Source organism: Calcarisporiella thermophila, assembly GCF_041956535.1.
Source record: "Calcarisporiella thermophila strain CBS 279.70 unplaced genomic scaffold VTP21scaffold_1, whole genome shotgun sequence".
Classification (NCBI taxonomy): domain Eukaryota; kingdom Fungi; phylum Calcarisporiellomycota; class Calcarisporiellomycetes; order Calcarisporiellales; family Calcarisporiellaceae; genus Calcarisporiella; species Calcarisporiella thermophila.
This window is the reverse complement of record NW_027192191.1, coordinates 626,316-640,390: the sequence shown is the minus strand read 5'-3', so window position 1 is coordinate 640,390 and position 14,075 is coordinate 626,316. Positions and strand designations below refer to the sequence as shown.

The following is a 14,075-nucleotide window of genomic DNA, read 5'->3' as shown; positions in this document are numbered from 1 at the left end:
CTCTTTGGTGATGGCACAAAAGTTGGACTGCTCGATATAGGTTGAGGATACATGGCGATTTTATGAAGATTTGGGCTTGGACTTTTTGAAGTTGTAGAGTTGTCACGGGGCTCTAAAATATCCAAAAGTTAGCCCGATGAACCTATCGAATCCGTACACTGCGTGGCCTGATTTTGTATTGACAGCTAACATCGCAAGCTCGATTTTTCACACGAATAAAGAGGCCTTTCCAAATTCTCAATTGCGCTGACGAATCTTTCTCGTCTCCTTCGAAAATCGACTGTGAAAAATCCCCTACGAATGTTTCAATGTAAACTACCGATGAAATCGACACTATTAATAAACAAACAGCTACCCATTGCCTTGTTTTTCACGACTCGCATCCTTCTAGCCTTTTTTTCTTCTTTTTTTTCCTGGTATTTTTATATATGACCCATTCCCTTCCTTCATACTTTTCCCCTTCCAGGGTATCGTCCCACTTCACAGGATGGACAAGCGAAAAGTTACGCCGTACTCATTGGTATATCTGCGTTGCGCAATGCTTTGTGGCGTTGGGCTATATTCTGGCCAATGTCAGTGCACTTACCCGACAAGAGCCCTACTCCGAGTCAGCCATCAACCTTAGCGTCTCCATAACTGCACTGCTAGCAACACTCATCGTTACGATCTCTCCCAAAGTTCGGGCACTCCGTACCATCGATGAATATCTTCGTCACTATCGAGTGCTTGTCGCCGTTTCGCTGATGGGCATGTTTGTATGGCTTTTAGTGGCCATAGCCGCCGTGGTGAATGGGGAGTTTTCCTGCGCAAAAGGCTTTTTGTTCCAATCTCTCGTTGCCTACGAAACAGACCCAATTTATCGCTCGCAATTAAATAAATATCTGGCCGCTTGCACGGCTGTACGCACGGGCGCGATATTTGCGTGGTTGGCGGTGGTGCTTTGGGTAGTAGGGGCTGTGTTGGCTTTCCGATTGCTCGTGATATGCCGTCGAAGATGTGTGGAGGACTCCTCGACCTCTATGGGAACAGCCACCACCGTTAGCATAGTAAACGCCGGTGTTATCGACAGATACGCGTGTCCTCCTGAACAGAACGAGCCTCTCACCCCGCCAGGGAGTGCGTTTAAGGTAGGAAGGGAAGAATTCATGGGAAAATTAGACCTGCCAACAACACAAAATACTGAGAGAAAACTTGATACTTAATAATATGAAAGTTTCTTATTTACTTAATGCTTAGCATACCCTAATTTTTTTTTTATACCTCTATTGTGTCTTAATTGCTTTTTTTTCTTCATGCTTGTGTTGATTGAAAGAATTGATTTTCTCTCTCTTCGCTTCTTGTATAACACAAGTAACATAAGGAGCATCCAATCTTCAATAGTACGAATGGCAGTCCTATTTTTGTACAACTGCCTCAATCCTTCCTGAGGCGCAGCTTTTGCGGGGGAAATAATGGCTCCTCAAGATCACATATCCTTATTTTTGCGCCGAGGATTTTTTTATGCTCTACTTCTACGTTTCTCACTACGATACTACCCATTGGCTTTGATTTTGAAATGGTGCAAACCGTTGACAATTCTACCACCCCTAGCCATCCCCAAAATGACCATTCACATCAAACAAATCTAATAGACGTGAACCTGTATCCTAATCTCTCACGGCGTTCAAGCAATACCGCTAGACCCAATGTGCCTAATAACTCAACAACAACCCCTTCTAGTCATATACAAATGAATGGGCCTCACAACACAACGAATGCATCAGGGCATCCCACTTGGGATTTGTATCCGTTAGCCATGAGAACTGTACGAAATGGATGCCCGATTATTCTTGTTTAATATTCAGAAATCTCTAACCTCCATTGTCTAATGTAGATAGAAAATAGTGGCACTGACAGTCAACGGCGCACCTTGCATTCACTTTAACATTGGTTGTCTTCACTCAATACTTGCTGAAGTTTTATACTGTGGCACTAGTGCCTTTTTTTTCACTTTCAGTATATATGTCAACGTGTATATTAATCTTTTATAATAGTCTGCACCATTTCAGAATGTTCGTTATTAATTTTGCATCGCCTTTTGATTAACCAGTGTAATAAACATCGTTGTATATTCTTTTCCTACCCTACTGCTGAAGCAAGGTTCTGTTTATGATAAAATAAAACTGATATTTTTAAAGAAATAATGGAGTGTGGAGAACCATTCTAATGCGTAATAGAGCTAGAGCAGCAGATTTGAAAGGTTGGGGTGATTCGAAATATTCGATTAGCCGCACGCCCCATCGATAGAGTTACATATGAATCAGGTCGCGATTTGTTCATTCTTCAAAGAGATATCGTGAGTTTTATTGGGGTTAGGGTATTTCAATCGAATGCCATTGAAATACAAAGATAACTGTGAAAACCCTATCTTCCATCTCTCTTTATTCTAGTTTCTCTTCTGTATATGATGAGATCTATGTCCATGATGAGTAGGTGTGATTTGGAAGACGTGGTTGATATATCATCGAAAGCATTCCGATAATAACAGCTATGAGTGCAATGCTAAATCCTACCTACTCTAGTAGTTCTTAATTTTTTGTAACCATCTCATACATGAGAGCATATAATACTTATTATCATGAAGAGAGATTCGTCCAAACACGCGACTACATTAACTTATCTCAACTATTCTAGAGCTGAATTATTAACACGTATTTTTACCACTAACGTTTAAAACATACATTTATGTACAAATTACCAGTCACTTGTTTTACTTTTCGCAGATTCGCTGAATTTGTCATTTAAGATTCGACGCGTTTTATCGCGCGGATTATTTTTTTTTTCGCGCTCGAAAAAAAATTATCACTCTCCATTGCTCTTCTTGGACCTCCACGTCATTGTCCGTCATTAGCTATATTCTCAATCAAATGATTTTATATGATTAATATTCTACCATCCGCTGGAAGCATATACTTAATCGTTCCTATTTCCATATATATTTGTATATATTGTTGACCCATGTTTTATTCTGAGGCCATTCTCTCTAAGAAAGGTCCGCTTGCCAAAGTATGGCTTGCCGCCCACTGGGAAAAGAAATTGAGCAAATCTCAATTTCTCCAGACGAATATTGGTACTACTGTTGGTAAGAATGCAATTTGAGATTACGCCTAGTCGCTCCGTTTAGCATATACCCATGCTGGGATCATGTTCTGATTTATTCATTTCTCAATTACCCTAGGTGCCATCGTAGGAGGTGAAGGCCCGCCTTTGGCGCTCCGGCTTTCAGGTCAATTGTTACTTGGTGTAGTCCGCATATACTCAAGAAAAGCGCGATATCTTTTAGAAGACTGCAATGAAGCGCTCATCAAAATTAAAATGGTATTATTGTAGCTTCAGAGTCTCATTCTCCATGTATGCTATTGTTGTGCTCATTCTTTTATATCGAAAATCATTTTCACTTGATTAGGCATTCCGAAAAGGTGCAGTGGATATGACTGAGGAGCAGTCGAGGGCCAACGTCAATACCATTACTCTACCGGATGTGGTGACAGAGTTTGATATTTTGCTACCGGAACCCGAGTTAAACCTCAAGTAAGGATTCGACTTTCCCACTTCAAAAATGCCGTGCTTTTAATTCGCGACTCTTCCTAATATAGAGCACTGGAAGAGATTACGGCTGGTGTCGCAAGTCAAATTATCTCCCGACGAGAGGATATCACGATCAGTGAAGATTTCCACTTGGATTTTGCGCTTGGAGCTTTTGGAGAGGACGATGTATTTTCTCGGGTACCGGAGCCGGAGGAGGCCCGGCTCTTTGACCTGGGAGAAGAAAGAGAAGCACCCGAAATATCAGTAGAATTAGGACGGCACGCCCCTCCCGAGAGACGATACACACTGGAAGAGCCGAGTGCACTGGCAGAGATCACAATGAGGACTGAAGAGGCCCCATTAGAGCTAGATGTATCCAAGCTGCCTGGATTTGAATTTGAATTGCCGCCTGAGGAAGGGTTAGGGCTCGAGTTACCCGAGGGTGAAAGAATGGAGTTGGAGCTTGAAAGGTAGGAACTCAGTCTGAGCATTGGTAGCCTCGCTGATACTGAGGATTTTCTTTTGTTTACTCAGGCCTGCGGAACCCGAGCTTGTTCCGGCTCCCGATGTGGAAGCAATAGAGGAGGCGATTACTCCAAGAGCGCAACGTCAGAAGAAACGCAAGCGTATGATTGAGGACGCCAACACTCAGATTACCCGAGACGCCATTCGGCAACGATTAATAGAGCATTCGGATATTCTTGGCCAGGTATGGAAGAAATCTCAATCGCTCCATCCCTCCTAGGAATTTAATGGTTTGCGTTGGATATTACACAGGCTAATTACATCCCCACCTCAAGGGTTGTGCTCCGACTAGAGGACATCGCGAGTCAGGGATCTAGATATTTCCTAGACCTAACCGTACCACCTCATCTCGCTCACCTAGACGAATCACGCAACACTTTTGCACCGCTATTCGCTCGCACGCATCTACCTCAACTAGAGGGGGAAATCGTGGAAGAAGGTCTTGGAGAGGAAGAAGAAGCCATTTTTGTAAGGCCAGAAGAACGCGAGGAGGAAATCCCGCAAGTGGTGCCTGAAGAGGAGGAGGCAATTTTTGGTGAGGAGATATTTGCGCCAGAGTTGCCTGAGGAACTGGTAGAGGTTGGTGTCGTTAATGGTAGCCTAGGTTTAACGCAGTTTGTATTGACCCAGTTTCCATGCTATAGAGGGAAGAAGTCGGAATTGAATTGAGACTTCCAGAGGAGCCAGAAGTTGGTAAATAGACTTATCCCGAATCATTTCGATTGCTGGTTAACATCCTTGAATTAATAAACTAGCGCCACGCGGTCTATTCGAATTGGAAGAAGTCGAACCTCCACCGACCCAGGCCATCGCTGGATACAGCAAAAACACGGTGACGGCCATGCGAATACTCAAAGACCAATTCGATCTCACAGAGGAAGAATCCATCTCTTTTGACACGGTGATCGAGAAGGTGACCATTTTAATCATTTCAGCCCCTCTATTTTGTTCGATCATTCATTTTCCTTTAAATGGTCAATAGACGGAGTCGAAGCGAGGGGATGCTGCTCAACTCTTCTTCCAAGTACTTGTGCTCGCCACCAAGAACTGCATCAGTGTGAAACAGGAAACACCCTATGGAAATATCGAGATTCGCCCCAAAGAATTCCCGGAGATATAGTTTTTGGAATGAAATAAAAAAAAACAATACACAATCGTTTGGTAAATTATGAAGAGGGTATTTATCCATTTCTTTTATTCTTCATTGCAAAACTGTTATTTTAATCATTTGTTTTAGTTTGTCTTCATCTGTGTATGTGATATTTGATTTATTTTCTCTATTGAAACGTAATGAAAACATGATGATATACAATAATAAACCTTGCACATAAATATTCCTCTATACAGTATTAAAATTGAACAGAGCCCAAGCGGCTGCACCTATTTGACCTTTGCTTCCTCTTTGAGGTAGCTCCGCACGGCAGCCTCCAAGAGGCTCCTGGAATAGATTTGATGGAAGAGTAGAACCGGCTTCCAGACAAGATTGGGGACCGATGCCTTCAGCGAGGATCCAAATCGGATTTTAGCCTTATCCTCGCTTACCTCGACACCAATGTAAGTATACCCGTTCTCGTCCATATCCCACCCGAACCGGATCTCCTTGTCATCTTCTTTGGTGTCAACCTTGAAGACCCCCACCTGCTCGCCAACCTTGAAGTCCAATTTACGGACGTGGTCGGTGGTGCAGGTATGTTTAAAAGCGGGCAGGAAATAGCGAAGAAGGTGGAGCTCGGGGCGGAAGACGAGGGAGCCGAAGAGATTCCGAGCTATTGCCGTGGCGCCTGGTGCGGATTTCAAGTTGTTCAAGGGGATCTCCCGCTCGAAGCAGTCGACATAGACAATCGCATCGGACCCATCCTGCATTTCAGAACCAGTGCGCGCTATGAGATGGGGGATTTCGCTCTGGGGAAGCTCACGCAGGCGGTGGCAGCCATAGGAGCGGTAAAGGGCGGCGCCCAGGAGGGAGTCGGCGACGACGATTCCGCCTGCGACGAGCGCGGTGGTTTTTGCAGTCAACATGGTGGAGAGGGGAATTGATTGTTGATAACACTGAATTAGCTTGATTATGAGTAGATGGCTTTATCGAGTTCTAATTAAAACGTGTATTTATAGACGTTCAATTTCAATTTGGTGGCGAGTCATACGGCATGAGATGGATACATCCGGGAGGATCGGAGTTTACGGGATGTGACTGAAGGCGGGTAATAGGCCAGGAAAATTCCAAAAATCCAGCCATTTTGTTAGGAAATTGGAAAAAAAGTTTATTATAAATGGGTTGCATCATGCGATTGCATCAACCGCAGAGAAGCGTCATCATTCTATGAGTTAATCTTGTTAATCTTGCCGCTGGACATACTCGAGGGCCCGTTGCTTCACCTCCTCAACGTCACGCTCGCCTCCATTCTCCTTCTCGAACTGCAGCCACTTCTTGAAGAAGAATTTCATCTTCTTCGACGAGAATTTCAAGGAGGTGACTCGCTTGAACAAGCGTCGGGTGAGATCGTCATCGCCGGCCCGCATTTCCATATCTAGGTAGATGCTCCATAGGTCCACTCGCTTCGGGTGGTGGCTCATCAGATCCTCGAATAGTGTACGGCCCCGCTCAGGCTCGCCAAGCTTGAATTCGAGCTGAGCGAACTTGGTCTTTGTCTTGATGTCTAATGGAGAAAGAGTCCGCGGTATAAGAAAGAGAGCCGACCAATAAACAAGGGAGGCTAGTGGGCAAACTTACGTTTTCTTTTCTCCAAGCTCTTTAAACTTCGCTGAAGAAGTTCGCGTGCCTTATCGGCCTTGCCTCTCTGGAGATAAAACTGTGCAAATAATGTCCACACCTTGGAGCTTTGCCCAAACTTCTTCGTCATGGTCTTGAACAGCTCTTCTGCCTTCTATACACAGGAAAAAAAAAGGGGGGGAAGGGGGAGGGCACCGCCATTAGCATCCCCAACAAATTCAATGTGCACCGTCGCCCAACTTACCTTCACTTTATCTGATCTCTCATATATCCTAATCATCTGCAAATACATATGCTTCGGCTCCATCACTTTCAGCGAGGTCTCGAACATCTCCTTCAGGCTCTCTTCGGTACCAAATGCATTCTCTAAATTCAAGATTGCGATCCACACGTTCATCTTCTCCTGTTCCTCTCGGAAATGGATCGTCCGCAGCGCACGTTGCCCAATCTCCCTAGCCTTATCGATTTCAGCAAGCTGGAGCTGGAGCGCCATATAGTTCACCCACAGATAGGATGAATTGGGTGATCCAAGGAGCAGCCGCTCAAAATCGGTTGCAGACTCGGGGGCACGATTAGCAAGATCGTCGGTTGTGTCCTCCACGGGGGTGGCCTTTTTCTTCCTTTTCTTGGATTTTTTCTTGGTGGCGGGCTCCTCGTCCTCCGAGGAGGCAGCGCTCTCCTCATCGGAATCGACCTCCATAGCCACCGAGCCGTCCCATTGAAATCCGGACTGGACCTGGAGGGTTTCAGTGCTATCATTGGAGGAATCGGTTCCCTAGGTAGGAAAGTTAGGTTGGTTCAGGTGATCAGATTAGATTGCAATCCTGGTGCTCTCACCTGTAACATCTTAGTGAGTTCCGCCTGACTGAGCCCCTTCGGCTTTGACACCACTGGTGCCTCCTCCTCGGCCTTATTCTAGAGGCAGGAAAAAACAGCAAAAATAAATAAGAGTGCAGACGTTACTTTTAAATACCAAAGACAATTCCTGATATTGGCTCTTGAAAAAAGCGGTACTTACGGGTTTCTTCTCTTTGATGTCTGGCTTGTTTGTTTTCGCGGCCTCCTTCTTCTCCTCTCCCTCCTTCTCTTCGACGCTGATTTCTATTCCATCCTCATCCCCAGAATCTATGTCCTGTGTCTCTTCGGCCTTCTTCTTCTCCTTCTTGTTCTTCGCCTTCTCCTCCTTCTTGCTTCGCTTCTTTCCCTTGTTCTCGCCGTCCTCTAATGCGGCCGTGCTTGAGGCCCGCTTAATACTAACTCGCATCCGCTCCTTCTCTGGCTCACAGCTAATCACACGGCACTTGACTACTTGACCCTCCGAGAAGATGTCCGAGGGATGGTCGACGAACGTCTCGCTCAGTTCTGCAATGGGCGCAAGCGCCTTCACTCCCGCATAAAAGGTGATGACGCATCCACTGTCCCGCAATCCTGTAATTACTCCGTGGGTCAGGATTCCAGGCGCCGCCACCGCATAGGAGGTGAGCAAGGGGAATTCAGACTCGACCAGCGTACGCTTCAACGTGACAAGCACCCGCTTGTGCGCGGGGTCCGAAGTTAGAACTCGCCCTTTGACTGTGTCGCCCGGTTTGAACTTCTTCTCGGGCCGCGACAGTTTCACGTCGGCCAGATGCAATATCGGGACAAGGGCGTTGATTTGCTGGGTCAGGCTGATGATGACTCCTGCCGGTGAAAGTCGCACCACCGTGCCACGCACAAGCTGTCCAGGCTGCACGTCTTCGAGACGAAGAAATTGTTGCTCGAGAATCGAGGGTTGCATGCTAAGCTGTAGCACGCCGTCGACGGCGTCGTAGCCAACCACTCGAGCACGGTGGGTCGAGTCGACGCGATAGTCTCCCGAGGTTGCGTAGATGCTTGGCACATGGTTATCGGCAATGCGAGAAATCTATTACATTGAAAGGGAAGGGATGAGTGAAACGTGTGGAAGATGCCGGGCAATGCTGGCAACTCTCGACGCTACTCACGTGAACATAGCCGGGAATAAACTTTAGGCCTCCTATCTCGCACAGCAGACCCACCCCGGAATCCACCCTACACACTCTGGCATGATCGAAAATGGTGCCGATGGGGAACTCGGTAAACGGGGTCAAGTCTGTGGTGCCATCAGTGACCTTGGGTTGGGTGAACTCGAGCACATGGGTTGCGGCCGATAGCCCGATCTTTTTGGGTATGGAGGTCAGCGATACATATAGGATTCTTGCGACAATCTTGTCTCCCGTTTTATACTTGGAAGTCACCGAATCCTCACCCGTCACATGTGTAATGCCGAGGTGGAATGAGTCGATGGTGCTTTCGAAGAACCCCATGAACTTGCAGGTGAGGCCGTTTGCGTGTACGCCTGTGACGAGTGCCTCGACAAGATTTCCCGGAAGTAGGGAGGAGATTGTGGAAACTGCTTTTTCAAGCGGGGCTTTGCGATACCGTTCCGCATCCAGCGTTAGCCTGACGGTTCGCTTGTCGGGAACACCTTGGACGGTGCACAGCAAAAGCTGACCAACCCTGAGTGCACGCCCCCCGTGCGCTTCGATATAAGAAGCGGCGTCTTTGTTGTGCAAGAAGCCAGACATTCCATCCATCCCCACTGAGAGAATATATCCATGGTCTTCAACGCTTTGAACCGAAGCTGAGATTTGCTGTTAATACGAAAAACAAAATCAGAACAAAAGCTGCCTCACGTAGGCCCAAAGCACGGCATGTTTACCATCCCAGGCTGCAGGTCTTTTGAGGACACCCCCGAGTTCAGGAGTTCAGGTTTTAGACTTAGCTCAATCCTCTTTCTTCGCTTTTCATGCCCACTGACCGCGGCTGCGTCGGCAGAGGGGCCTTCTAGCTGTACAATCACGCATGGCACCCACTGTCCAATATGGAACAAGGTCTTTAAGTCTGGCAACTCTGTGGTCTCTTTCTTCTCATCCCGATCCGGCTCCATGTCTTCTTCCTCGTCACTTTCCTCGGCATCCTCCATCGCTGCCTTCTCCACCAGTTTTGTGAGGGGTTCAGAGATATCTGTGATAGAAACGTATCCTGTCAAGTGATTTGGAAGGGACACCACAAGATCGTAATCATTAATCTGCGAAATGCATCCGAGAAGGGTCATCCCCACGGCAAGCCGTTTGAAGGAGAGTGTTTCAACTCTAATCTCTGTTTTGCCATTTTGTTTCTCTGCTGATCCTTTGGAATTCTCCTTGATCTTTTTCGCTCCTTTGGGAGTTTTTCTCTTTTTCTTGGGAGTCTCTACGGGAGCATTATCCTGCTAAGAAATAAATGAATCCATTAGCTGCAGTCTAGCTGGTTTTCAGTGGTTTCTTAATCGTAAGTGGAGTTAAATACAAACCTCAAATAAGTCGTCCTTGTCAGCTTGATGGGCTGCTTGCTTGTACTCAAGGGGGGTGAGAACTGAACCGCCACCGCGGGGGAAATTCACCTCTTCATTCTTTTCGGTCATCTTCCGTTTCTTGTCACTCAAGACGGGCCGTTCAGAAGGTGCTGTACTGGCAGTTGTGGAGGTTGTGCCAGTGGCATTGTGCCCTTTTGAATCGGGCCCCTTCGATTTCTTTGCCATTATGGTGTATATAGGTGGATAAATTAGATTAACTCGGTCAATGGCTTGTTTACAGTACTTAATGACTGTCGAATTTCACAGTCATCCTCTCAGCCCCTCAACGATTTCATGAATATACTGTACATTCAATTCCAAGGGCAATATCAAGCCTGGTTATCCATCTCTCTTATCCACGCTAACTAACTATCATCAAAGTATTCCGTCTAATATACCCAATCAGCCTAAGAGAAGGAGATAAATATTTTCTCGCTTTTGTACCTTGTGCCAAGACACCAACCTCAGTATTAACCTCTTACTTGGCAGCATTAAATGCGCTTGTAACACTGGAATATTCTATGCACCATGGCGTTTGACATTGGGGTTCAGGGAAAGTAGCAACACATATATTACATAAAAGCTAGAGTGATTCTCTTCAGAATTTCAAACAGGAACAAAATGGCATGTTTGCTGTGAGAAAGCGAAAGAAGGGTGGATGGAATGTCCGAAAAAAAGGGGGAGGGGTTATGAGAAGGATAAATTAATGAACAAGTATTTTTTCTTTGAGACAAATACAAAAGGGTTTGATGCAACCGTGCCTTTTCACTAGTATTCTATAGTGGGAATCTCTGCTCCACGCTCTCGCGCAAGTTGCTCGATGGATTTACCCTTGGTCTCGGACAGGAAAATAAAGGTGAATCCAAAGAGGATCGCATTGACCACGACAAACACAAGGAAAGTGTAGTCCTTTAGCCCCGATGAGAGCGCAGGGAAGATCAGCCCAATAATAAAGTTAGCAAACCAGTTAATTCCGATGGCGATGGATGACGCTGCGCCAACAGCGTAGGTAGGGAAGAGCTCAGCAACGATCAACCAGGGGACCGTGCCGAGACCAATGGCAAACGAGGCGACAAAGAGCATCACTACGGGGAAATGCATTCATAATTAATAACAGATGGAGACGGGAGTGGACAAGAAAACATCAATGAGAGTTACCAGATGCAATGACGAGCCCATCGATATGGTAGACCGAGGCGATCACCATAAGTACAGAGAAGATGCACATGCCCGATTCGGATAACAGCAGCAGTATCTTGCGTCCCGCTCGATCCATGAGATAGGTGGACATCAAAGTGACGACCAGGTTAAGGCATCCGACACCGAGGGTGACTTTGGGGGCGGCCTCCGGTCCAAATGTCTTCTCGAAAATGCTGGTTGAGTAGTACATGACACCATTGATGCCACTTAGTTGGGAGCCGGCGTGAATCACTAGCACGATCAAGGCGAGTTTTGCAAAGGCGGGCTTGGAAAAGATCTGACGAGGGGTGAGAGGTTTGGCAGCATTGTACTTGGTATCTCCTGTCTCGGCGCCATTCACGCTCTGGTTGGGAGAGCCTTCGATGGCGGAGTCGCCCTCGCTGTGTTCGAACAGTTGAGCCCGAGCTTTGAGGGCGGCCCGCTTTTCCTGCTGCTGGGCCTGCACCATTTCATTGAACTCGTCATCGATATCCGTGTCGCCACGAACCCTCTGCAGGGCAATGCGTGCTTCCTCGATGCGGTTGCGCGAAATGAGCCAGCGGGGAGAACGAATACAGAAAGGCAGGAGAGAAAGTTGAAGAAGAGCGGGGACAACCGTGATGGCAAACAGCCAGCGCCAGCCGCGCACCGAAGAAAGACCCAGTCCCAGTGATTGCGATACCAAAATGCCCACCACAAGGAGCAGTTGGAGCATGGTGCCCAGAGCGCCACGGCAGTGGACGGGCGACATTTCGGCAATATACATCGAGACCACTACTGTGGAGAAGCCCGAGCCGATTCCGGTGAAGAATCGCCCGATGGCAAACTGTGCGACATGAGTAGAAGTTGCAATAAGCAGACCCCCAATCAGGAAGAAGATGTTGTTCAGCATCATGGAATCTCGGCGGCCCAGTCGAGTTGCGAGAGGATTGGCAATAAGGCCGCCGGGAAGGCCGCCTAGGGCAAACATCCCTACCGAGACCCCCCATATCCAGTCGCCCATTGGCAGGCAGGCTGGCAGAGGTGAGTCAGCATATTGTTGCAAGACATCATTGCTACAGCTACGAATGATCCGTTCTGGGATATTTGGAACTCCTGTGTTGAAGCCTGCATTGAACGACCCGAGCGATGCAATTAAAGCGCAGAAGAGAATGTATGGGCGCAAGCCTACACTGCGAGAATCTTTAACCGCGGCCTCGGTAGGACTCGAGGCCGGAGCCAGTTCATTATGCGAGGGGGGGTGTTCTTTGTCTTTTGAATCCTGTGTGCTCAATGGGGAGGACATGGTGAGCTCTAGTACATGAAAGGCGAAGCGGGAGGGAGAGCAGGCGAAAGGGGATAAATAAAAGTGGAGAAGCCCGGGAAAAAAAGTATTATTTATTGTTCTTCCAAAGGGTCCAAGTCAAATTGGCTTTTGACCTCATGCTTCTGAGGTAGAATTCAATGGGCGCCCATGAAATTCCCCTAAAACAACGTCAGTACATAACAAGCAACGCCATGAGCTCATTTCTCCGAACCACTAAACTCCCAAGTTTTTTGAAAACAACCTAATTCTTCGGCCGGCTCCTCTGACCGCCGTTTGGCCGCGGCCCGGCCCATTCTTCATCGACTCTTTTCGTTACTCTCCTCAGGGAGAAGAGCCCTCCTCCCGCCGCGATCGTAATCCCTCGCCTCGCCCTCCCCTTCCCCCGCTTTCCGTCCCCGCCCGCACCACAACGTCAGCAAAAACCCACCGCCGAGTCCCTCCAGTGACTATGGGCGGATTTTGCCAATGGGAAAAATTCAGGAGGGGGAATCTTTTTAGAATTGGCAAGAGAACTTTTCCGGCGAATAAAACAGCACTTGTGCTGTATTCCGCAAGATGGGCTAATATCCGTGGCCTTTGCGTCCACAGGCCCAGGCTAATCCCTAATTTTTTTCCTCTTAAAAGCTTCAATGCTTCAAGGCTCGCTATGAATGGCTCCTCGGACTTTGCGTCTGAGTTCTGGAAAATGGGCCTTTCAAAGCAATGACGTTGAGGGAGAGCTTAAATCCCAGACCTCGCTTAATCTGCGTCTTTGTACCATGTCATGGGGTTGTTTACTCTTCCAGCTCGCATGAAAACCAGTCACACCATTTGGAGTGAGGTTTCAGATCTTGATGCATGGCGAGACTGCATTTCTATGGTGTCTCACCCATTAACAAACATTCTCCAGATGTTATTCACTAGTATAATGATGCGAGATCTTGGCCAAAGAATGCAAAACATCTAGACTTTGCTTTGCCAGTGCATTGGCTGCTCTCCGCAAATAGTAATGTTTCTGAATAGAGCTTTGGAAACAAAGAAAAGAGAGGAGGAGAAGAAAAAGGAAACTTGCGGGCGGGGATGGGGGAGGGGGTTGTAGCTTGTTGGCATCGATTTGGTCTTGAAAAAGGGTTGGATCCTGTCAGCATTCAAATTCAATCTGCAAAGCCGCAGGTGGCCACAGAAGGAGACTTGCAGGTCAAGAATGATTCATAAAGAATCTGCGATTGGAACAGCTCAGGCCTCTCGCGTTTGTGGTTCGGAACAGAGTCTCAAAGCGAAGGCGCTCCGAGAGAGAAGCGCACCCTCAAGCGCCGGCGACCGAACCACCGGAGCCGGCGGTCGGGGGGGTTGGAGGAGGAACAGACAGGCTTCAGCTTGAGTATTAATAGCGT

At 47.3% G+C, this 14,075-nt stretch overlaps 5 protein-coding genes across 5 annotated transcripts; 2 read left to right on the top strand and 3 right to left on the bottom strand.

Moving 5' to 3' along the window:
• Window positions 1-428: 428 nt before the first annotated feature.
• On the top strand, window positions 429-1,924 carry VTP21DRAFT_281 (uncharacterized protein; the record flags this gene model as incomplete). Its single annotated transcript, XM_069393043.1, has 3 exons — window positions 429-1,127; window positions 1,361-1,804; window positions 1,874-1,924. The coding sequence occupies 3 exons, from the start codon at window positions 429-431 to the stop codon at window positions 1,922-1,924; spliced, it is 1,194 nt and encodes a 397-aa protein (XP_069256660.1).
• A 1,073-nt stretch (window positions 1,925-2,997) lies between these two features.
• On the top strand, window positions 2,998-5,212 carry VTP21DRAFT_280 (uncharacterized protein; the record flags this gene model as incomplete). Its single annotated transcript, XM_069393032.1, has 9 exons — window positions 2,998-3,121; window positions 3,218-3,357; window positions 3,446-3,570; window positions 3,636-4,037; window positions 4,102-4,276; window positions 4,345-4,671; window positions 4,737-4,785; window positions 4,848-5,005; window positions 5,075-5,212. The coding sequence occupies 9 exons, from the start codon at window positions 2,998-3,000 to the stop codon at window positions 5,210-5,212; spliced, it is 1,638 nt and encodes a 545-aa protein (XP_069256659.1).
• Window positions 5,213-5,472: 260 nt separating this feature from the next.
• Window positions 5,473-6,111, bottom strand: VTP21DRAFT_279 (uncharacterized protein; the record flags this gene model as incomplete). The annotated part of the gene is made up of 1 exon (XM_069393020.1): window positions 5,473-6,111. One exon carries the CDS (start codon window positions 6,109-6,111, stop codon window positions 5,473-5,475), a length of 639 nt encoding a protein of 212 aa, XP_069256658.1.
• A 315-nt stretch (window positions 6,112-6,426) lies between these two features.
• Window positions 6,427-10,403, bottom strand: VTP21DRAFT_278 (uncharacterized protein; the record flags this gene model as incomplete). Its single annotated transcript, XM_069393009.1, has 8 exons — window positions 6,427-6,749; window positions 6,824-6,977; window positions 7,068-7,598; window positions 7,661-7,738; window positions 7,842-8,726; window positions 8,806-9,474; window positions 9,543-10,094; window positions 10,176-10,403. The coding sequence occupies 8 exons, from the start codon at window positions 10,401-10,403 to the stop codon at window positions 6,427-6,429; spliced, it is 3,420 nt and encodes a 1,139-aa protein (XP_069256657.1).
• A 582-nt stretch (window positions 10,404-10,985) lies between these two features.
• Window positions 10,986-12,681, bottom strand: VTP21DRAFT_277 (uncharacterized protein; the record flags this gene model as incomplete). The annotated part of the gene is made up of 2 exons (XM_069392998.1): window positions 10,986-11,302; window positions 11,376-12,681. The coding sequence occupies 2 exons, from the start codon at window positions 12,679-12,681 to the stop codon at window positions 10,986-10,988; spliced, it is 1,623 nt and encodes a 540-aa protein (XP_069256656.1).
• Window positions 12,682-14,075: the final 1,394 nt, after the last annotated feature.